Raw genomic sequence first — 23,834 nt, forward strand, 5'->3', positions numbered from 1 at the left:
GAGCCCTTACCTTTGCCACCCTTAAAATAATAGCCTCTCTGTCTCCCATAGTTTCTTACCTTGTAACTTGATATGTATGTAGTACTCTACGCACTGTATGTTTACTTGTTTATTTATTTTCCTTTTACTAGAATGCAGCCAGAGATTTTACCTGGTTTTTATTTATTTATTTGTTTGTTTTTTGTTTTTTTACTGCTCCTTCTCTCCAGCACTTAGCAGGTGTGGAATAAATATGTGTTGAATGAATGTGACAAATTCTTAGGGTTCCTTAAATGGTGGAGCCAGAATTGAAACTCAGCTTTATCAGATTCAGATGCCTATCCTCTTTACGAATGTCACATTAGGGCCCCTGGGTGTCTCAGTCAGTTAAGTGTCCGACTTCGTTTCAGCCCAGGTCATTATCTCATGATTTGTGAGAAAGAGCCCCACATGGGCCCCATGCTGACAGCATGACCTGCTTGGAATTCTTTCTCTCTCCCTCTCTCTGTGTCTCTCCCTTGCTCAGGTGTGCTCTCTCCCTCAAAATAACTTTAAAAATGAAATTAAAAAAGGAATATCACTTTGAGGAGCTCCTGGGTGGCTCAGTCGGTTGAGTGACTTTTGATTTTGACTCAGGGTCGTGGGATCCAGCTCGTATCAGGCTCTGTGCCGAGTGTGATTTGCTCGCTCTCTGCCCCTCTCCCCAACTTGCATTCTCTCTTTCTCAAAAAAAAAAAAAGAAAGGTATCACCTTGCTTATCTATGAAGGTTCTATTAGCCTCTGTATACACCTCGATTTCATTGCGTAGCCAATGGTGTTGTGACTGTAGTTTATGTGTCCTTTGCTCTCAGAATTTCACGTTCTCTTTTTTCTAGGACAGAAGCCATAACTTATTCATACCCGTCTTGCCTAGCATGACCTATAGGGGGAGCTGAATACTTTTTAATTTTTATTATTGAATGAACCGAGGAAGAGTCTTTTCTTGCTGATCTTCCTTTTTACGAAGTACCCCCAAAGGAAGAGATTTTTGTTCCTTTCCTCATCCAGCAGCAAGAAGCCAGGGAGATCTGTGAAATTGGGCTCATTATGTTGCTTACTCTACTGGGTAGAACCAAGTCACCACCCTGAGACTAAAGTTCTCCACCTTAATTTTAATTTCACGAAATGGCAAAACTGCTGCAAAGGATTTCTCTAGAGCCTTGTAATTTAGGACTTGAGAAGCTAGAGGAGAACCATTTAAACTTGCATGTGGTGTTCCCAAAAAATGAGTCCCTTGGTGTCTTATTCTCTACGCACTTCTTTGTCTCTGGTATATGCCTCTTAATTTGTTCTCATTCGTTTGTTGTCATTTTAGGTCAGTGAAGTGGACTGCTAATAACTTGGTATTAGTAATATCTTTCTATGTGCACTGCATCTTGGTGGGAGCTCGGAGAATTGTGCTTTGGGGATGTCATGAAGTGTGATGGGCAGCTGAGTGCATTCCACAACCCAGAGGTGTAATTGGTTCAGAGGAAATACATCTTTGAGGCTAATATTACCTGTCTTTCTTCAATTCCCTCTATAAACATGTTTGGAGATATTACATTGATGATCAGAAGCTGTCGGGATACCATGCCCAATAATGTGGTTAAAGGATATTAGGCAATCGTTCTCAAAGACTGAGAAGCCATTCCGATGAACCTGTTCAATAATAACTTTGAAGGCAGTATAGTCATAAGCATGTATTTATCTCCAGCCAAGTAATTAAAATGCCAATCTTCTCTATAATTTCAGAAATCTCAGCCTCCTTAAAAAGCCCTCAGGAGCCTCACCATCATTATTCAGGTAGGATGCATGTGCACCTAGACACATCAGCTGAGCTAAACGGCTGTGGTTCTACACTTGTAAACAGGAGTATTGATGAATTTTGAAGGATTGATATGACTCCCAACAAGAATGTTCACTCTCATGAGAAGAACATTCAGATTTCTTATCTTCGATTTACCTGGGAAAACAAATTGTTAGGTTTTAAGAGAACGTGGAATTAAAAAAAATTTTTTTCCTGTATTGGCAAGTTCCAAATGGTGAAGAAGGATGACCTTGAGATTTAAAACTTCTTTACAAGCCCAAAAGCAGAGGTCTTCATATTTGGGCCTGAAACTAGCTCCTTAGAGGAGGATTTTATCCCCTCCCTGGCTCTCAGTGAACATAAGCACTGAATGAATGCCAACCCCTCTGAGGAAGTTCAACAAAGACACCTTGCAAGGATGTCATTAAACAAGATGCCAAGGGTCTGACTCTCATATGCAACATTGCTTCAGAGAGCTTCGGTTGTCTTTCTTTCAGAGTGGGAATAATTGTACTTGCCCTTCCTGAGGAACAATCCGCCAAAGGGCTAGTAAGAATTAAGAGGGAAACACTTTGAAATGCAAAGCAATGTAACAACCAACTGGACCTGTGCCATTGGCTGGTCTTCTGTGTGTCATTGCTCTCGGTATTGGATGAGATGATACACGGGCAAGCCTTTTACACAGCTCAGCGCATGAGTCACATGGTGTGACAGTTACCATTATTATTATATCAGGGTCATGTGTTCAGGGTCCACTAATAGACTGCTTTTTCCTAAATTGCCCTCTGTAGTGAATAGTGTCTTAGTAGATTCCAGACTCCACATTCTAGGCTCTTATAACTGGCTCTTTCAGCTCAGCAGTAATAATCCAATATTTTGACTCTAGCTGTCAACTCTAGAAAGTCTGGTGAAGAATACCGTAACTCATATTGACTCTGATCTGTTAGGATACGGTTCTTAACAGGGAAATGCAGATCACTTGCTTCTAATTAAAACTGGTCTTCAGTTCTCTCTGGGAAAAGAAGGTGAACTGTGCAAAGTCAACAGTAGATGTCCCCACAGTCCACCGTGCATTAGATTTTCTCTGGAAAAGACAAACCAGAAAACGAAGACGACAGTATGCCCTTTGAAAGAAAGTCCCACAGATGTATGGATTAGTCTGTGATTTGCTGTTCTGGACACAGGGAGTGATAGCCCTACCTCAGACGATGTTATGAAATCTCATACAGTTTGTAAGACTGGGGTCGCCTTCCTGTTGAAGGCATAGTTTCTTTTTAAAACTGGATTATGGATAATATTTTTGATGAAGGCAAAAAGAAGAGGTCTTTGAAATGAACATTTTTCATGTTGTATGAATAGATTGATGTGGGGGGAGTCTCGCTGTGCATTCAGTCCACTGATGCATACTTCGAATAGTAAATCTCTTTTTGTTTGCAGCCATTGAAAGGAACAATTTAATGAGGCTTTCTCAGACTATACCGTTTACACCAATCCAACTGTTTGGTGAGTGCCATTTCTACCTTCTTGAGGCTGTGCCAGGACAGAGGCATAACATCCAAGTAAATCAAAGGGGAAACCATTTTGCATCCTTTTAGTTGAAGATTTTGTTTTGCTAGTGGTTGTGGTTTAGTGAGATTAATTTCTATAATGGAAATTCCTGTTAAATGCCCAACCAGCAGCTGGGGTCAGAATCTAATGCTGTAGGGATGGGACCGATAATGAGCAGCAGTTGGGAAAAAAGCAATAACATTGCACCTGGTATTCACTGATTTAAGGCTGAAAGTGGGAAAGAAAAGAACCAACCAACCATGTGTAATAAACACTGAAGAAAGAGAGAAATGTCAATACGGTAAAAACTAACAGGCATCTGAAGAGAAATGCTTTGTATATTGTTTTTTTGTTTGTTTTGTTTCATGCAAACTAATTGCTCTTAGCTCAGAGAGTAAATGTCACTTTTAAAGGCTGGAGCAGTAAGGAAAAACAAGCTCACATGAAGCCAAGACTACCAGATTGACGATATAACAACTCTGTCCTAGATCTTAATTCTCGTCACATGGGGACAGATCCGGTGGCTTCCGATCACGGATGCTAAAGCCTCTGCTTCCTCACGGCTCTGTGGCTGGTTCTGTGACTTGGGAGCTCTGCTCTAAATCCTCTCAGTCTTTAAGTACTTAGGACTCTAAAGAGATCTTCCGTGGCATTTATCTGGGCACCAAGAATAAACATTCGAATTATTTATTGAGTATTGAATAAGAAGTACCTAGACATATTTTTTTTGTAAGCAATTTAATCTAAGAGTGGGAAAATAGATTCCATTCTTGGTAAATCAGTACAGTGTTAGGGGAAAAAAAAGGCATTTTAAGCAGAGGCATAAGGAGAAAATCAAACACAGGCTGGACAGAAGTTGTGTCTAGAATATGTTACTTCTCTTATGAAGCATTAAACACTGTATTAGGTAAAGTTGAGGCTGAATTGATCCCTGTTCAACAGCCTGAAAGTGGAAGTTATCTAGCAGTTAAAGAGCATTTTGTGTGTAAATTCTATTAAGTGGGATTGAGTTGGTATCTGAGGTTCTAGTTGATGTTAGCCAAATTAACATGTTTATTCTTTCCAACAACCCAATGAGGTGAGCATTATTTTCACCCTCATTTTACTGATAAGGAAAGTGAGGCTTTCAGAGACTTGTCTAAAGGCACGAAGGAAGGAGGGAGAGACTCTGGGATATGACGCTGGTGCTGACTCTAGCTGTGTTTAAACCATGAATCCTCGGTGGGGGTAATGTTGTGGGGTAATGCTCCTAAGGGAGCACAAAATTCTTTTTATGTATAAAGCACAAGTATCTATTTCTATATATCATCTATCTACATATCTTTATATCTCTCTATATATGAATACATGTATATATGTATGTATATTTCTATGTATATATTGTATGTATGTGCTGTATATATATGTATACATATACAGTACATATACATACATACAGTGTATTTTTAGTGTTAAAATGGCATGGAAGGGGGAATTAGAAAAAATACTCTAATAAGGCTTTAAAGGCGATGATAATGAAAACACAGAATTAAACTATCTTTTTGGAAGTATTTGTATTTAACAAAAGAAGCCTAGTTATACTACTTGATTTTGTTTTTGTCTAGTTATAGTTTATAACAAGAACAATTTAGTTCTTATATATCATCTGATGTTTTGTCCCTCCCTCCCCCCTCCCTCTCCCACCCCTGCCCTTTATGAGACAATAGCATGGCCAAAATCCATGCCTCTATTCTGTTTAGCCATTCCTGCAGAGGGGAAGTTGCGCTTCTCTTCTGCTCATTGGGAACGGAACAGATTCTGAGTTGTTCTTCGGGATGCTGTCCGTGTCAGACACGAGTTATCATTGAACTTCTGGCCTATACTTCTTCTTGCAGCAGGAGAGGAAGTAACGGTCTACAGGCTGGAGGAGAGTTCCCCTTTGAATCTTGGGAAGAGCATGTCATCTTGGTCCCAGCGAGGGAGGGCCGCAATGATCCAGGTGCTGTCCCGAGAGGAGATGGGCGGCGGGCTCCGCAAGGCCATGAGAGTCATCAGCACCTGGTCCGAGGATGGCATTCTCCAGCCAGGGCAGGTTTTCATTGTGAAGTCCTTTCTACCTGAGGTTGTGCAGTCATGGCACAAAATCTTCCAGGACAGTACTGTGCTTCATCTTTGCCTCAGGGTAAGTCCGAGTCCCAGAGCCCGGATGGATAGGTCAAAGAGAGGCGTTCTGGCTACATCTGATTGGAGGCCATTACCTCCAACCCAGAGGATAGTCTGTTCTGGTATGGAAGTAGTGGTATTTCATTATTTTTGTTTTGTAGAGCTTTTCCTTTTGGAATAGTGTGGTTGGAGCTGGAGGAGGCTAAAAATCCCACTGGGGAGGCCTCAAGGGCTTCTCTGATCATTGATTAGCATTCCTATGATAACAAACTAATATTGTTATCAATGCTCTTAATTTTGTAGGAAATTCAACAGCAAAGAGCTGCTCAAAAACTTATCTATACCTTCAACCAAGTGAAACCACAAACCATTCCCTACACGCCAAGGTGAGTGTAAGGAATAGGGATGCCCTGGTCCTTCATTTTAAATAGGAATCGCTTTCAATTTCTTCTCAGCCCTGTTTGTCCTGAGGAGTGCCAGGCCCACAGAGTAGCTCTCCATAGTCTTGTCTTTGGGTTCTTCCTTCCATAGTTCCAGAGACTGGTAAAAAGGGAGTTAAGTGTCCTAGGAATATCTTGGCTTAAACACTTAAGTTATGTGAGTGGGAAAGAGAAGTTCAGACAGAGGCCATGACTAACTCCTCCATTGCATGAAACAGGCAGACCCTAGATAAAATTACTAAGGTCTGATGGAAGAAGAACATTTCTATTTTTCTTTTAATGTTTTTAATTTATTTTTGAGAGACAGAGAGAGCACGAGCAGGGGAGGGTCAGAGAGAGAGGGAGATACAGAATCCAAAGCAGGCTCCAGGCTGTGAGCTAGCTGTCAGCACAGAGCGGGGGCTCGAACCCATGAACTGTGAGATCATGACCTGAGCTGAAGCCGGAAGCTTAACCGACTGAGCCACCCAGGCGCCCAAAACATTTCTATTTTAAGCAGTTTCTTCCCCTAATATCTTAGAGAAATTAGGGAACTTTATAAGAATGAACCCTTGTTACCTTTGCTTGAGTTTCTCAAGATGCTTGCATGAGCAAGACAGATCCTACTTTGGTGCTAGGGATTCTGGTCAAGTTTTAGTGTTTCATTTATAAGGAACTTTAGAGAGCACGGCAGGAAAAAAGTTGAGTCCAGTCCTCCTAAAGGAGTTGGAAGGTTTCCACCAAGAGAAGGGAGGTCGGTCAGCATGGGGAAGACTCCCAACCTTTGCATTCTGTCCCTGCCATAGAAAGGCAAGGCCATGTTCATTGAGGCTGCATCAGACGAGAGTTAGTCTTCCCCCTGCTGACTGTCTGGTAAAGTTAAGTCTCACCTTTGCCACCTTGTGGGGACTCAGTGGCCTCTTTTTCACCCTCACAGGTTTCTGGAAGTTTTCTTAATCTACTGCCATTCAGCCAACCAGTGGTTGACCATTGAGAAGTATATGACGGGAGAGTTCCGGAAGTACAACAATAACAACGGTGATGAAATTGTCCCCAGCAACACCTTGGAGGAGCTGCTGTTGGCTTTCTCTCACTGGACCTACGAGTACACGCGGGGAGAGCTGCTGGTTTTAGACTTGCAAGGTGATGGGTCACACGGGACTCGATGAAATAAGCGTGAGGCGTAGTCCAGGAGACCCTGGCCAGGGGTTGTTTCTCCATGTCATTATCCGCTGCGTTTGACCCTGGCTTTTTCTTTGCTCAGAGCCCTAGTTAAGGTCTTTCAGTGGAGACATTCTCTGAGAGCATATGCTTTTTTCCCCTTAATTTGAAAACTGAAAGATGATATCCATTTTCCGAATGTATTAATTATTAGCGAAACTGTCCAAAGGGGGAGGAACCAAGGAGGTGTTCCAAGAAATCTTGCAAGAACCAGGATGGATAAGTATTGAGTTGCTCTACCTGGCTTTGAAGGGAGGTGGGGCCATTTATTTCAGAGACATTGTACAGTGATGGTCATGAGCCCCTACGATGTTGCTCCCCATTTAGCTCAAGAGAAAGATCTAGGTCGATGATTAGCTGCCTAAAATTTAAATACATCTGAAACTTTGATATAAATGGGGAATTATTTCTGTTCCAAATTTTCTAGTTTTATGGCTGGGACTTAACATTCATAGTAGCACTTAGACATAAGATTATACCCATAGTAAAGTGATTTCTTGGCAGTTTTTGGTATTTTTAGCTCTGCGCTTTGGCAGTTTATAATTTAGCTTGTTCTCTTTGCTGTGTACCTTGATAGGACAGTTCATGAAAGTATAAACTCAGTCTGAGAGAGGGGACACAGTACACTCATACTCAATGGAAGCCTCAGATCAGTGTGTGTCTCCACTGTCAACCTCACATGTGACTTACAATCCCGCAGCACAAGGCAGTGTCTCCAGCAGCCTTTCCTTGCAGACACAGAACGAAATATGTGTTAAGGTCAAAGTTGAGTCCTTGGGTACTCACTGGGGCTTTGGTTTTAAATAAGGGATTTAGTCCAGGAGCTTTCATAGAAGCTATCTGATTTAACCCCAGAAGGAGCATCTCAAGGTAGATATTATGGAGAAATCTTAGGTCCAGAAAGTTTATAAATTTGAAGTTTTTATTTCTTTATTTTGAGAGAGTTAGAGATAGCATGAGTGGGGAGGGGCAGAGAGAGGGAGAGAGAATCCCAAGCAGGCTCTGCACTGCCAGCACAGAGCCTGATGTGGGGCTTGAACTCACAAACTGTGAAATCATGGCCTGATAGGCCCAGAAAGTTTAAATAACTTGCCCAAAGTTGCACAGCTCCTGAAGAGGGACCCAGCATGCAGACTGAAGCTATTCTATGTTCTTTCCCTCTCACTTTACTGTCTTTTAGTTCTTTATGTGTTTCATAGGACATAACCATGTTATAGTTCATTTAAACAGATTGGGCTTATTCCCTGTTCTCTCTGACTTTCTCACCTCTCCATTGCTGAAATTTTGCACCAAAAGTCAGGCATGGAGGCTGGGCACAGTCAGGACAAATAATCCTGAGGCATTGTGAGCAGTGTCCAATAAATTCTTACTGAAATTTGAACCATGTGCTCCAGGATGTGAATAGACTTTTTAAAGTGCACATAAGTTCTACTGTCTTTTCAGATCTATGCTGTTCACAGAGTTGAGTTGTATGTATTACCCTCAGACACAATATTTTAGGAAGCAATATAAACAAAAGTTAAGACAGGCAACACGATTCAGCTTTTAAACCAGCAAGTACATGATCCATGTAAACTCAGCATGCTGATGCCCAAGGCATCTGCTTTTGTGGCTCATGTTGGGGAGAGGTTGATTGTTTTCATCTGTATTTGAGTGTCTGTGCTTTGAGTTTTGGGTGGAGTTGTTTAAAAAGCAAAAACAAAAACAAACAACAACAGAAAAACAACCAAAGAAAAACTTTAAGGAATTAATGATGACTCTTTAGTGTGTTTTGTATTCCACTTGAATAGGTTTTTCTTTAATGATGTTTATGTTTGGGGATTTTTATGTCTCTAAGTAATCCAAAGTGACATTAAACAGAACAAATGCTGCACTGATAGTCTTGGGGGGGAAATGGAATTAACTTTATTCTTTTGCTGGGCAATTATGTGAATTGCGGAAATAAGCCACTCCAAATAAACTATGTCAAAACACTGACCTTCAAAGAGGAGGAGAGTGGACATAGAAAGGGCATGAAGAAATTGAGATACTTACTGGAGACTTTTGGTCAGTTGAGTAGGCTTGCCTGAATTTATGGAAGAATAAGAGACCTATCATAGTAACTATAAGCAGTTACAGTACTAGTACCACCAGCAGACATTGACCATGTACTTATTTTCTGTCAGGCACTTGGATAAAGACTTAATGCATTATGATATTTAACCTAAACCAAGTTGGAAAGGAAGAATGTGGAGAATATATATATTCTTAACCAGAATTGTTCTTGTCGAGTTTCAGATTTGATTGATTAGTATTTCTAGTCTTTGGAGAGACGACAGCACCTCCTTCAGATGGCAGTGGGTAGAGACTGAGAGTCCAGCTACCAGCAGTTTGGAGGAAGAGCACTGCGTTTGTGGTGCTGGGGTCTGACTCCTGGCTCCACCATGAGTTAGCTGTGTGACCAGCGTGCAACCACCTTGAGTCCCAGTTTCCTGATTTGCAATGGGGGAGATCATATTATGCACTTAACTAATTGTTAGCCTGTTCTGTTAAGGGGCTGAAATGAGGCAAGTTCTTGATGCAGAGTGAGTCCTCAGTAATGTTATTTGTTGTTGTTAGTAGTAATCTCTGTGTGGCTCTTCATATTTATTTATTTATTTGTTTATTGTTTATTTTTGATAGAGTGTTTGTGTGTGAGTGCACATGTAGAGAGAGGGCATCCTAAGCAGGCTCTGTGCTCTTAGCACGGAGCCTAACAATTCACCAACCATGAAATCATGACCTGAGCCGAAAATCAAGAGTCGGACGCTTAACCAACTGAGCCACACAGGTGCCCCAAATCTCTGTTTGGCTCCTTAAAATGGAAATGAGTCTTCATTAGCCTGCCATGGCTCCCTATTGCTTTGGGAGAAAGAAGGAATGAGAAACACTCTGGCAGTTTTTCTTTGTTCTTCTCTTTTCTACTTCTTCCAAAGGAATGCCAATCATGAACCCAGGAGCTGCCACACTGGGCCTGGATGCTGAACTCTAAAGAAAGATTTGACCAATTTCTTTTTTTTTTCTTTTTATATTTATTTATTTTGGGGAGAGTGCAAGTGGAGGAGGGAAAGAGAGGGAGACAGAGGATCCAAAACTGGCTCTGCTGACAGGCTTAACAGCAGAGAGCCCAGTATGGGGCTGGAACTCACGAAATCGTGAGATCATGACCTGAACCGAAGTCAGACACCCAACTGACTGAACCACCCAGGTGCCCCAAGGCTTGACCAATTTCTGATCACTAGTAATTATACTGTAATTTTATCAGTTTCTTTCCATGTAAAAAATCTACACACGAGAGCCTTGGATCATCATCATTACATATGAAATCCAACATTTAATCCCCAGCAATGGCAATGAAAAGCAGTGACACTTCAAATTACAGTGGTCTAGAGCATTATTTATTTATTTATTAAAAAATTTTTTTTATGGTTCTTTTTTATTTTTGAGAGACAGAGACAGTGCGATCAGGGGAGGGTCAGAGATAGAGGGAAACACAGAATCTGAGCAGGTTCCAGGTTCTGAGCTAGCTGTCAGCACAGAGCCTGACACGGGGCTCAAACCCACGAACCGTGAGTGAGATCATGACCTGAGCCGAAGCCGGCTGCCTAACTGACTGAGCCACCCAGGCGCCCCATAGAGCATTCTTTTTTAAAAGCCCATTATATTTTCCAAAGAACTTTGGAAATACTGATTTTTTTAGTTAACAGAGCACTTTCCTGAGTAAGTCAGCATCTATATTAACACTATCATCCTGAACCCTTCTGTTACAAAGAAAGTAACTTATTTCCAAGATTTGGAAGTTCACCAGTGTATCCCAGTGTGGTTGGGATCAGAATGTATGTGTCTGGGTTTCTCACAAGGCCATGCCACATACTGTCTGACATGAGCATTTTTGCCCTATTAATGTTCAGTAGACAGGTGTGATTGGGATTTTTGAATGCTGAAATGTTTAGTTTTCCTCCATATTTTCTCACTCACTAGAATGTTCCTTCTGCCATTGTAGGGCCCCAACGTATGTATTTAGTAGTTACACTTTGAAGCATAAGATTGGATTTAGGGATATAAAGGTTTATGGAAACTCCACCCTTGTTCTTCTAGCAGGATTTATTTATTAGGTAAACGATTTTACCAGTGGTAGAAAATAGTTATACTTCACAAGAGGTCTTGATAGAATAAAGACAATAAAAATAGCAGTTGACGTGTTTTTAGCTTCCTCTGGGTCACTTTGCTAAGCACCTTGTATACAATAGTTCATTGAATCCTCAGTAAGTATATACGGCCCATTATTCTGCACACTTTCAGATGAGAATACTGAGATCAGAGAGATTAGAGGAGGAGGCCAGGTCACCTGTCTAGGAGGCAACCAAACCTGTGAGTGGGACCCAGTCCCTTTGACTCCTGCCTATCTAACGTGCAACACGACTTAAAGTAAACTGGAGCTGACGTGATTTTGCTAAGACATTTCCTCCCCCTACACCTCCTTCTCCCCCATCTGTGTGACCTCTTTAGGTACTGTGCATATTCCCAGCCTAAACTTACAGTTTCCTCAGCCATCAACCTAAAGCTTTCCTCATTGCTGGCTGGAAAGGTTCAAGCTTAAAGTGAGGTCTAAGCTTAAACATGAGAAGGATCCGTAGCCTTTAGTTTCTGTTGATGGTACTCACACCTTCTGTCTGTTCTGTTTATGTACTACGTCATTAGAGAAGCGGGGTCTGTCTAGGCTGTTCCTTCTTGTATCTGTAATGAGAAGAGGTATAAGGAGACCGTATGACTTTTTCTATACAAAGAACAAAGGCTGAGCAAATCACCTTTCACATACTTCCCCTTGAGCCTGAGTTTCGGCCTGACTGTTACTTTCCCTATACACAATCAGTGTACAAAGAGGCTCTAAAAGAAAATTCAGAGGGTCTGTGAATTTTGATGAGAAAACAAATTACATCATTATTTGCACTAACCTACAACTGAAATTCATCATTTCCTTCGAGTGTTATGGAGACCACAAACCACAATGATATTAGCAGTATCCATGACTGTTGGCAGTAGCAATTACTGATATTAACATAGCACTTTATGATGTTAGCAGATACCTCAAAACACTGTTTATATGTATTACTTGATGTTAACGGTAGTTATAGACTTGCACTAGATTCTGTTATTTAATGTGTTAATAAAGAAGCACATGTACTGCAGTACAATTTAAACGAATATTTTGATGACTATAATTCAGTATCATTGGTATCCTTTGTAATCTTATGCATTTAAATTATGCATTTTAAAACATTATTTATTTCTCCAGACTGGCAAAGAGGGTCCTGACACAAAAATGCTTGGAAACTCCCCAAACAGGTTATTTTCCTCAGGAAGTCGGTTTCTTGGGGGAAAGACCTATAAAATATAAGGATTACATTTTTTTGTGAAAGATTTAGCATATGGTAAAACATACCAAGCACGGCAAAAAAAATTTATTTTTAAAATAGTGGTTAGAAGGGCACCTGGGTGGCTCAGTTGGTTAAGTGGCCGGCTTCGGCTCAGGTCATGATCTCACGGTTCGTGGGTTCGAGCCCCAGGTCAGGCTCTGTGCTGACAGCTAGCTCAGAGCCTGGAGCCTGCTTCAGATTCTGTATCTCCATCTCTCTCTGACCCTCCCCTGCTCATGCTGTCTCTCTCTGTCTCTCAAAAATAAATAAAAAACATTAAAAAAATTAAAAAAAATAGTGGTTAGAAAACATGATTTTTTTTTTTTTACCAAATAGAAATATATAATTATGGTACACATTTCATATGATTTTTAAATAATTTTCTCACAAAGTTAGTCTCTTCCAAGCAAAGAGGCCCAGGGCAGATTAGAGGTGCATTTCTGTCTAATCAGCTTCCCTATGAAACATTTACTGCCTTCGGAAACATCTCCCTCACCCACTACAAAAAATGTTTTAATGCTTATTTTTTATTTTAAGAGAGAGAGAGACAGACAGAGCATGAGCGGGGGAGGGACAGAGAGAGAGAGAGGGAGACACAGAATCTGAAGCAGGGGCTCAAACCCACGAACTGTGAGATTATGACCTGAGCCAAAGTTGGACACTTAACCATCTTAGCCACCCAGGCACCCCCTCACCCGTTTTGTAGCAGAGATTCAACCTGGGTGTCGATTGCTGTTTTGATCAATGTTAGCACTCAATGACAGGTACGCTATCCTTTTATGCTTTGGTGTCAGTTTTTTAAAAAGTACATTTGACTGAAGAAAACCATTTCAGGAAAGTACACACGGCATAAGCATACCTCTCAAAGACTTTTCACAACCGAAACATACGTGTAACCAGCATCCAGATCAAGAATTTGGGAGCATGTATATTCTACTGTTTATAAACGCTATATATATAGTATTTAATGAATGCCTTTGATAGAATGGAGGTCGCATCTGTGGACCGCACAGCACCTCGCGTCCTGCTGGGCAGGGACAGACTCCACCTTGGGAGCCTCATGGGAGGGACACAGGCTACAGCTCAGCTCGAGCCCTGTTAGCATCACTTGTGAACTGTGCAGCCTCTGACAAATGGCTCCGTCTTCTCGAACATCAATGTATTCTGGCAAAATGAGGCTATAAGGATGCTAATACTTTCCCTTTATAGTAGCTGAGACTTAGCGAAAATAGAATTAGAATGTCTAGTATAGACAAATGGTAAATGAATGGTGGATGGCACCATCAGTAACCATGAACACTTCACTAAGACATTCGTTTGTGGCATAACAGAGGGGGTTGTGGGAGACAGTGAATTTACTAAAGTTTTCAAGCGCACCTGGACAATTTTTATGGTACATTTAATTCACATAATGTTGAATTTACTACAGGGTGAATGCAAGTTTAAAGAAAGAAATTAAGATTTTGGTTATTATTTTCTTGGGTTTCTGAGGAAGTAAAACCCCCATTTGCTCAATGCCTTTTCCTTTTTCTTTGGAGGTGTTGGAGAAAATTTGACTGATCCATCTGTTATAAAACCTGAAGACAAACAGTAAGTTAATTTATGATGTTATCATTTTGAAAAATGCACTTAACACATTGTATGTGGTTTTATAAAAGTAATTTTTAAACATTTATATTTCTCACCTAGATCCTAGACAGCTTATATTTTTCTATAAGCTGGATTATCTGTATTGAATATCTATGTATCTATACCTCTGTCTAATAGAGTAAGATTTTTTTTTAATGCATAGATTAGGAAATGGGAACAAAAAGAACATATGGAAATAAGATGAAATTTGGAGTTAATGCACATAAATGGAAAGTATAGACCAATGCAATAACCAGGATCTTGTTGCAAATTTAACTCTGAGTTTTCTGGTGGCCCAAACAAAAGAGATAAATGGGTAGATTCAGCTTCTATAGGTTTTGCCATAAAAACAATTAATGTCACAGGAGAAGCAAAGATTTCTTTGTCGTCTTCTCTGTGGAGTCACTGCACCTTATGTCTTCCATCACATGCCTATAAAATGAGAGGCATAAAGTGTCTATTCAGTCACAGCAAATCTACAAGAGGCCACGAAAACAGGGCTTAAATATGAAGCATCAGATTGTCTGACTGAATTCAGGGACGCAGTTTAAATTCCATAGAAGAATGAGTCATCTGCCTGTCCTTTAAATTCCCATGGGCATTTGATCCCAGAAGCAGGCTTTGGGGAAAGCTTGGCAGCAGAGGGTCTGAGGCTGCATTCTTCTATTAAATGTGATGGTGCCGATTAAGGACTGACCAATATGGCAGACAAGAGTGGTTCCGAAATGTGAGCTTCTGTCACAATCACCAGGAGCACTGGTTGGGTTTCAGCGGGTTTGGGGGGTGAGGTCAAATAAGGTAACAAGTATCCAGATGATTCTGATGCTGCTGGCCTGGGGACCCCACTTTGAGAACTGCTAGCCTATGGTATCTTTACTTCTCAGTTGTCCTAAATGTCTGTACTTGGCCCTTGGGTTGTAGAAAATATATATGAAATGATATATGTGGACAATCTTCATACGATAAAATCTGAAATTTTTACCTCTCTTCCACAGCACTTGGATTGTAAACATTCATTGCTTTAATGCTCTATTCTTTTCCTCAACGAATTACTCTAAATATATTCTCATGTGTAGGCATCTATGCCAAGAGGTTCATCTAAAAATGTATTAGCTACTTTAGACTAGGTGAGTTAGAGAAGATAAAAGGGACCCATAATGCTCCTATGCATGCAATTTCTATGATATTTGAGCATAGAATTCATACTGTAACCCTTAGGGTACAGATAAAGGTTTTATTATTTTTTATTTTAACAGATATTATTTTAGGATGTTATTTCTCCCATAATGCCAAGTGCCCAAGGGTTTAGAGTAGGAACTTTATACTATAAGTAGTACTTCCTTCATAATTTTGCAGTGAAAAGCTTTTTGCATAAAGAATGAACCAAGTTTATGTATACTTCATCATCTATTACATTGTGACCTTGATATATATCATTTAATATGACCTGAATATTTCCAACTTTTAGAATTTAAGAAGCTTGTATTATCCCACTTGACAGTTGAGTATTTAATTGCATTCTGTAGACTTGGGGGGGGTCCTCAATTTCTATTAAGGTCACCTAGTAAACTAAAAAAAACCTTCTTAGAATAAGTATCACATCGAAATTTCTGGGGTTGGAGCCCTGATGTTTGTATTTTTTGAGACGTTCTTCCCTGTGTGATTCTGCTGGGCAACCAAGGGTGGGACCTTCTTGTGTTCGGGTGAACTCTCTTGTTTATGACTTGAAGGTGGGAACTTTGGAACTCGATAGGATCAATACAGGATCCCTGTAGCCTGCCTGGTTGGTGGGGTTACCTCATTTTGGGTGCCGTTGGTTTTCCTGCTGCAGGTAACTTTTCTCACAGTCGCGGCAGGTCACATGTAATTGGTTCAGTGAGGCACACAGTTTTGAGCACCTCATTTGCTAAACCTGCCACAGACCAGTGACAGCAGCACCCCTGGGAGATGGGCACACATGGAAACTCTCAGGACTCTCCCTCGAGCTACCGAATCCCAGTCTGACCTTTGACAAGATCGCCAGGTGATTTGGTGTAACCTGAAGTTGGAGAAGTGCCAGTTTAAGCAAGTGCCATCACATGACCTCTGCTTTACCCTTCACAACAACCTTGGAAGTAGGCATCCTCCGTCCCGTTTCCAAATGAGAAAGCTGAAGCCTAGTGAAGATGCTTAACTTGCCTATGAGGATGAGGGGAAAAATCCTCTACCAAAGAAGATTTTTTGTGGTGCGGCTTCCGGTATAATCTGTGGTGCCTCTTTCTCTGCTCTTTGTGCACATGAAGACACAGTTATGGGGCTTCTCCCCCAAAGCCTGTCTGGCCACTTGGTGTGCTTCCTGGGGTCACTGAGCCTCGATGGACGCTGCCTCAGTTATTGGCAGTTTGGGATTGTTTTCCACTCCCTGCCTTGATGGCTTGGAGCATTTGACAAATCCAAAATGGCGATTGTAGTTATTGGACGTTCGTTATTAAATCTGTGTGTACATGGCACTCATCGGTGTTCCCTCACTTGTGGAACCAAACTACCTTGCTTTTGCTGGCTGTGAAAAATCTGGAAAACAAGTTTATGTTGTTGTTTTTAAACTTGGTCAAGACTGAGAGGCTCCCTGCATGGGGAGAGGCCTTACCCCTCGTACAGACATTTTAGAGTAACTTTGATTCTGTTGTGTTAACTTTCACAAAGCTCATCGAGGGAAATTGTTTAGCTTAAAGCTTTTATCTGGGAATCGATGTTACAGACTAAGGTGGGGGGTTTTCTGCCCTCCGTGGAGGAAAGAAGTGGCAGTAGGGAATGCAACAGTGAAGTATTCCCAACGGGGCCACGGGAGACAGAATATACGAGGAATGACTGAAGTAACACTTTCATTTTTCACTCTCTTGGCATCGTAAGAGATTTGGTACAAAATATCGAGTGATTCACCTCCCCTTGCTCTCCCCCCCCCCCCATTTGGCCCATTTGGTTTCACCACGTGTACCAAAAGAGAGGAATACTTAACAAGAGGTAGCCTTTGCAGCTGGGTAAATAGCACCAGAGCTGCACTTTGTGAGGGCGATTGAGTGACGAGGAAAGTTAATCCCGGGTGTCTGTTCATGTTGTCTTTCTGAGAGATTCCCTCCACCTACTAGCCTCCGAGCAACAAGGCAATCTGAGATCCAACCGACATCAGCTCTCATTCTGAGCTTGGCACATCTTCAGAGCGGCCACTGTTGTTCTGCCAAAAGGAAGTGGAAATTGAGATAAATGTTTCAATACTCTGATGGAAAGAAGTCCATTTTTACACCACGTCCCTTGTGAAAAACCGCATTCCTTAGAAGCGGAGTTTATTGTTTCCTTTTGTGATAGTTTGCTTTTCTTTTTTCTTGAGACGTGGTATTTAAGAATGGTAATTGAGTTCAGATTTTAAAATGTGCTGTTTCCACTCTGCATGTCATTAAAATAAACTATTAGCTTTCTTAAAGTTTCTTTGGATGTGCTTCTGGTATTCTCCATTTCGTGATGTGTAGAGCGTCAGCCTAAAGAAATCAATGTGTGTGATCTTATCATGGATAAACTTTGATGCTAAAATATGCGTATGGAGTATTCAAAATGTGCTTAATATATCCTGGTTCTGTTTTATAATTTTGTCACCTACACTTAGCAGACATAGTTTACTTCCACAAAGTCCGTGTCGCTTTGTGGTCTTGTCTTTCCATGAACAGCCCAGCTTTAGCGGTTTGCAGGATAAAATCCAACTGTCCAAAGAGCCATGAGTACTGGAAGTAGGGTCTTGGCAGGCATTTATTTTTGAGGTTATCAGTTATTTTCAGGAGAGCATTTAGGTTTGAAAAAATATTTGTGGATCTCTTCAGAAGGTATGTTCCCATAACACATTTATTTTACTTTGTACCTCACCTTTCGGGTATTTGAGTAGAACATTTGGTCACGAATGTCACTCTCTCTGACCCCATATGCAGTAAAAAGGGTCTCACTGTACTTTGTTTTAATGCAGTACATAGAACATTCACTCTTCTATCAGATTAGCGTTGAAATGAGTTTCACAGTAGGTCTTGGAGTCGGGTACAAAGATTTAAGTGCATTTGAATTTTAAATTTGCAAACCTAACATTGTTGCTTCCCCAAAGTGCTCTGTTCTTTGTTTGCTCCTTCAAGTTTACTGGGTTACTACGGGATACTGTTCGGTATCTCAGAGAATCCTAGCAGAGCCCTTTTTCCTTCGCTGTGATCTCATTGATATTCTGATATTTCCTCTAGATCAAGAGGAATGGTGTTTGGACCAGCCAACTTAGGGGAAGATGCAATTAGAAACTTCATTGCAAAACATCGTTGCAACTCCTGCTGCCGGAAGCTCAAACTCCCGGGTATGCCTCAAATGATTCTATTTCTCTCTTAGTAAATCTCTCCTAGAACTACATCCATTGTAACCTGGGATGGAGTCGAAAATCTCAATCACATTTTTATCTCATTCACAGTCGAGGCCTGACTTTCTGACCGCAAGTTTTTCAAGTCTCTGAAGGGATTAAAAGGACAGGGATTTACTTCAGGTTCTGCCAAAATGTGATAAAACAACATCGGGCCCAATACTTGTCCCAGTCTCTCCAAAGGGAGAGGTTTACTGACTTAATTGGGGTAAAATTGAACTGAGGCACGTCTCCCTCTTTGAGTCTTGTGTGGTGTCCACAGGATTTCAATCCTTATTTACTCATTGGACGCTTGGGACCATGGAGTATCTCGGGAAACAAGAGCTGTCAAAATAGTGCTTTTCATTACAAACACCTACCACGTTAAACATATATTGCCATGTATATTTTTAAAAATCTGACTTGATTATATGGCACACTTTTCTCTGAAACTGATATAGTCTCCATAGAAAAATGTTCTTAACATAAAAGCAAGCAGCGGGAGGTCTGTGTCCTCCAACTGGCAGGCCCAGCTCTAACGAATCTTCTCTTCGATCTCAGAAGGGAAGCTTCGCCTCTGTCTCAGCTTGTTTCACTGTTTTCTTTAGGTCGTACCAAACTTGTCCCTACATTGGCATCTCACATATTTTAAGCCGAGGAGCCCTTCCTGCCTTAGAGTAAATGATCATGCCCCGAATTGGAAATCAGTAAAAGATCATCATCCTCTGTCGTAGCTTAGGGTGGAGTGGGTGAAAATTAACAACAGAGAAGGGCGGCTTCTCATCTCGTTGGAGCTAGAGGTGGGAAGTTGAGAAGCTCCTGTGGACACAGCATAGCAGAAGACTGGGATCAGGCTTCTAGTTTCCGTGGGAAATAGCCTGGCAGCCGGGGGTGATGGATGGTTGGGTGGGGGGCGAGATCAGACTGGAACCGCAGAGAGGGGCTCTCACTGTCATCTCATAGCTGCTCAGCATTCCGTCTCACAACCACACGGCAGACTTGAGCAGCAAGATCAGTTCCCCGCACAGTGGTCACGCTGCCCAGTGGCCTCCTCTCTCTGGGAGACACAGGGATTGCATCTGATCGGCTGGGAAAACAGAGACCAGAGATGTAACTCACTGCTTCAGTCCTTGAGTTCCGTTAGCTCTCCCGCATGCTTACGGTTGAGATTTTTTTTTTTTTTAACCCGTGATGGTGGGGCTTGAGTAATTCAGTAATTCTTCCATTTCTAGACTTAATATTGGTTTTCTTTCAAAATCTTAGTTAACATCTTTACGTGGAAATAAGGAGTACCCTCATGTATTCAGATATTTGGTAATATGAATATAAAAAAAGTCTTAGGATAAGAATTACAAGTGATTTTTCTTTGTCCTTGATTATGATTTACTTCTTTTTTTTTTTAAAGGAAAAGTAATTTAGGATAGTACAGCTTAGAATTCAGAGTCAGATAGGTTGAGTTTATATCCCAGTAATGGTTTTTTTTTTAATTTTTTAAAATTTATTTTTGAGAGACAGAGAGAGCACAAGCAGGGGAGGGTCAGAGAGAGAGAGAGGGAGACACAGATTCCGAAGCAGGCTCCAGGCTCTGAGCTAGCTGCCAGCACAGAGCCCGATGCGGGGCTCGAACCCATGAACTGTGAGATCATGACCTGAGCCGAAGCTGGATGCTCAACTGACTAAGCCACCCAGGCGCCCCCCAGTAATGTTTTTTTACTAGCTATGTGGCCTTGGGCCTCGATTTTCTCATCCATAATCTGAGTATAAAAGCACAGAGATCATAAAATTGATATGAGGATCAAAATAATATATGGATATGTTCAAAAAGTGCTGGTTATCAATAAACTAAAATGTGTATTAATTTTATGTCCAGATAATCCACATATAACATTAAAAAGAAATATAAGGAATTTTACAGGTTTCTTAAACAAGGAATGTTTAAGGTTCATCTTTTTTTTAAATTTTTAAAATTTTTATTTATTTTTGACCACAAGAGTGAGAGAGAACATGAGTTGGGGAGGAGCAGAGAGAGAAAGGGAGACAGAGAAGCTGAGGATAGGCTCTAGGTTTGAGCTGTCAGCACAGAGCCCAATGTGGGTCTCAAACCCATAAGCCATCAGATCACGACCTGAGCCAATCAGATGCTCAACCCAGGCGCCCCTAAGGTTAATTTAATCAACACAGCATTAAATGCTACATAAACATCAAAAGTCCACCCTCCTCCATAAGCTTCTCCCCAAAGATTATACACCCCTATCAGTGATTTCTTTTGATAATTTCCTTTTTAGATGGGAGAAGGAGGCTTTAGGGAGCATAGGATCCAGTAACTGGATGTAGCCTTCCTAGGACAGTGCCATACCCAGGGACAGCTTTGTCGCAGAGCACTGACCACTGACATCTCGAATCTATCTTTCTGGCTGAACTCCTTGGTCCCGCACACCATTCAGCAGTGAAAATGCTCTGTTTCCAGGTTGGCCTCACTCGACTCTAGCCCGGCCATGCCTTATAGGGAGCTGCGTATTGAATCCAGCAATCAAATCTTCCCTGACCTTTCCCAGGGAACGCAAACCTACAACAGCTCTGGGGAGTTAGACTGACACACGGACACAGTGGGAAGGGGGTAGGATGGACACCGGGGAGGGTTCAAATTTCACATACCTGTGACCAGAGGAAGTAGGGTCCCTTCCAAGCACTTGACCAGATCTAAAATTTGATTCATCCATGTGAACTCTACCTTCTTGAGGCCCCCCACCCCCCATAACTGTCTTAATTATTTTCCTTGCAGATTTAAAAAGAAATGACTATTCCCCTGGAAGGCTAAATTCCACTTTGGGACTTGATACCAAAATAGAACCAGCTGGGGGGCCTCCAGCAAAGGAAGCAGGTGTTAATTCTCCAGAAGACCTCACACGACTGTGAAAAAGGGGACGATGGCGAGGCAAGAGGAGACCAGCCCTTGCCCTGCCTTCGGTGGACTCTTCGGGAACAAAGATCGACTGGAGTAACATCCATGATGCCGGAGCCTCTGTCAGGATGCCTTTAACCTGCGGCCCTCCTGGAGACATGCCTTTCGGGTCTCAAGGGTCACCCTGCCTGGAGACCTCATTGGTGTAGACGGCTGGGCTTCCCCGGATGCTGACCTGGGTGTACAGTGTTCATCCTCCTGCAGACGGGAAGGAAGACTCTCGGAGGAGCCCTGGGGATTCTGCTCCTTCATACCTCATTGCTTTAGCTGGTTGCTTAGAACCCTTGGAGCAGGATGGTGGGCACCGAAGGACCAGGGCGATGAATTTAATTTATTTCCTCACTGCACTGTGTATGCCGCCTCTAGCGACCGTGATTCATCACCTCACCCACACACTGTGTCTCTGTAGGGACATGTACGTAAAAAAGGCATTTGACTTCTCCTCTCTTCTTGAAGCATAGGGCTTTGAAGAGCAACCAGAAGGAACACAATGCAATGGTTGTATTTGCACAGATCTTTGCACACTTCCACAGGCTCACCAGTTAAAAACGTGAAATCTAGATGGATCTGAGGTTCTGTCAGTGAATCACACGATGCTTGGACACTTTAGTTTCCTCTGAAAGAAAGGAAAAGGGAAATCTAATGCTCCTGCATTCTTTTTCATTTTTTTTTTCTTAAAGGGGAAGGAGGATAGGTAGAAGTAGAAATTGTGAAGCAATATTTTCCCTTCCCCAAAGCTCAGGAGTTCTACCAGTCTGAGTTGGCTAAGCCAAACTCTAAAACATGACTCCCTTTTCCAAAGCTTTGTATATAATATCACAGGCTAAATTTCTTTGTCGGGTTCTCTGGGGAAAGATGATGTTTCTGACTGAAAATGGGCTTCGAACGTCTTTGTTTCATCCCAGTGCAGGGAGCTGGTGGTTTAGAGAGGGCCATAGTGTACCTTTTAAGTATAGCCCGAGACCATGTTATCAGTTTTGGAGGCTCTAAGGAAGGCTTCCAGGACACCACATCCCACAGGACTTTGGGGGATCACTCTTTTGTCCTGGTCAGAGTCACCCCATCTCAGAACCAGCATGAACTTTTCACATAAGGAGGGGCTGGAGAGTTTGGAAAATGTCAGCTCCTCCTCATCTTTAGCTCTTACATTAGCTGGTTTGCATTTTAACTGACGTGCCTGCATTTCTAGGTTATTCTTCAGGGGAAATGTCGCCCGGGCATTCAGGGGTAGAGAGCTACACATTCAGTTTGCCAAAGGCTGTAGGCACAGCACACGATTCTTGTGTGACTTGCCAAGGACTAATTTATACCCATTTAACTTTGGTCTCAAGGGTGGCGGTGGGCAGGAGATTTGGGTGGATTCTTCATTGGCAATGGGAATAAAATGTTCAGCTTTTTTCAGGGCTTACCTGCTTTATCCTGTTCTGCAAATCAGTAAGGGATCTATTGGTACCTCAGTGCTGTGTTCAACTGTGGAAAGAGGAAGTTTTCCTGTCCAAGAGCCAAACTCAAGGCATTAATTGATTGCTCAAATATTTGTTACCTGGAATGGAACCTGAAAACAAATGCATTTGATTTCAAATTTGTTGTGCTCTTCCTTCCTTTTCCCTCCCCTTTTCTTCTCCTCCCTTTCCTTTTTACCCTGTCCTTCCCTGTCCTTCCCTTCCCTCCCTTCCCCTTCCCTCCCCTCCTCTTCTCTTCCTTCCTTTTTTTTTTTTTTCAGAAAAATCCCCAGAATAATATCTTACAAAATGAAGTGCTCAGCAAAGATCGCTGTAGGACTGCTTGCATGCAGATATCAATGTGACAGTCCTGACTTTTGAGTGAGTGATTCATGACCACAGAAGGGTGGATTCATTCATTTATTCATTTGGTCAGGTTTATTCAACAGATATTTACTAAGTGCCTTCTCTGTACTGTGTGAGTGACGAGGATGAACGATGAACAGAGCATTTCTTGGCCCCTAAAAAGCTTTATGTATCATGTTCCTTTCTGGTTTTTGTTGTTGTTGTTGTTGTTGTTGTTGTTGTTGTCGTTTTTCTCTTGGTACCAAGTTTGGATGTCTGGTTAATACTTAAAAAAAAAAAGACTTCTGGGGGAATGTTGAATCCAGTGATATGTCCCATGCTTTATCTGAGAGTGGGTGTAGGTTCTGACTTGTATAAGAGAATTGGGGAAAATAAGAAGACCCAGCTAGGGCTGGTTTTAGGAACCACTGAGGAAAAATGAACTGAGCACTTTTTGCATGAGCACAAAGCCTGTGTCACAGATGAG

At 41.7% G+C, this 23,834-nt stretch overlaps 1 protein-coding gene across 1 annotated transcript in view; it reads left to right on the forward strand.

Annotated features, from left to right (window-relative positions):
* Positions 1-23,196, forward strand: part of TRPM6 (transient receptor potential cation channel subfamily M member 6) — a 197,393-nt gene extending 174,197 nt beyond the window's left edge. The window contains exons 35-42 of the mRNA XM_029919758.1: positions 1,754-1,804; positions 3,246-3,311; positions 5,231-5,517; positions 5,802-5,884; positions 6,855-7,060; positions 14,112-14,163; positions 18,453-18,559; positions 21,381-23,196. Coding sequence (XP_029775618.1) covers positions 1,754-1,804; positions 3,246-3,311; positions 5,231-5,517; positions 5,802-5,884; positions 6,855-7,060; positions 14,112-14,163; positions 18,453-18,559; positions 21,381-21,514 — 986 coding nt within the window. The 3' untranslated portion in view covers positions 21,515-23,196. The remainder of the gene's footprint in view (positions 1-1,753; positions 1,805-3,245; positions 3,312-5,230; positions 5,518-5,801; positions 5,885-6,854; positions 7,061-14,111; positions 14,164-18,452; positions 18,560-21,380) is intronic.
* The last annotated feature ends 638 nt before the right edge of the window (positions 23,197-23,834 follow it).

The sequence above is a fragment of the Suricata suricatta genome, chromosome 13 (genome assembly GCF_006229205.1).
Source record: "Suricata suricatta isolate VVHF042 chromosome 13, meerkat_22Aug2017_6uvM2_HiC, whole genome shotgun sequence".
Taxonomy (NCBI): Eukaryota; Metazoa; Chordata; class Mammalia; order Carnivora; family Herpestidae; genus Suricata; species Suricata suricatta.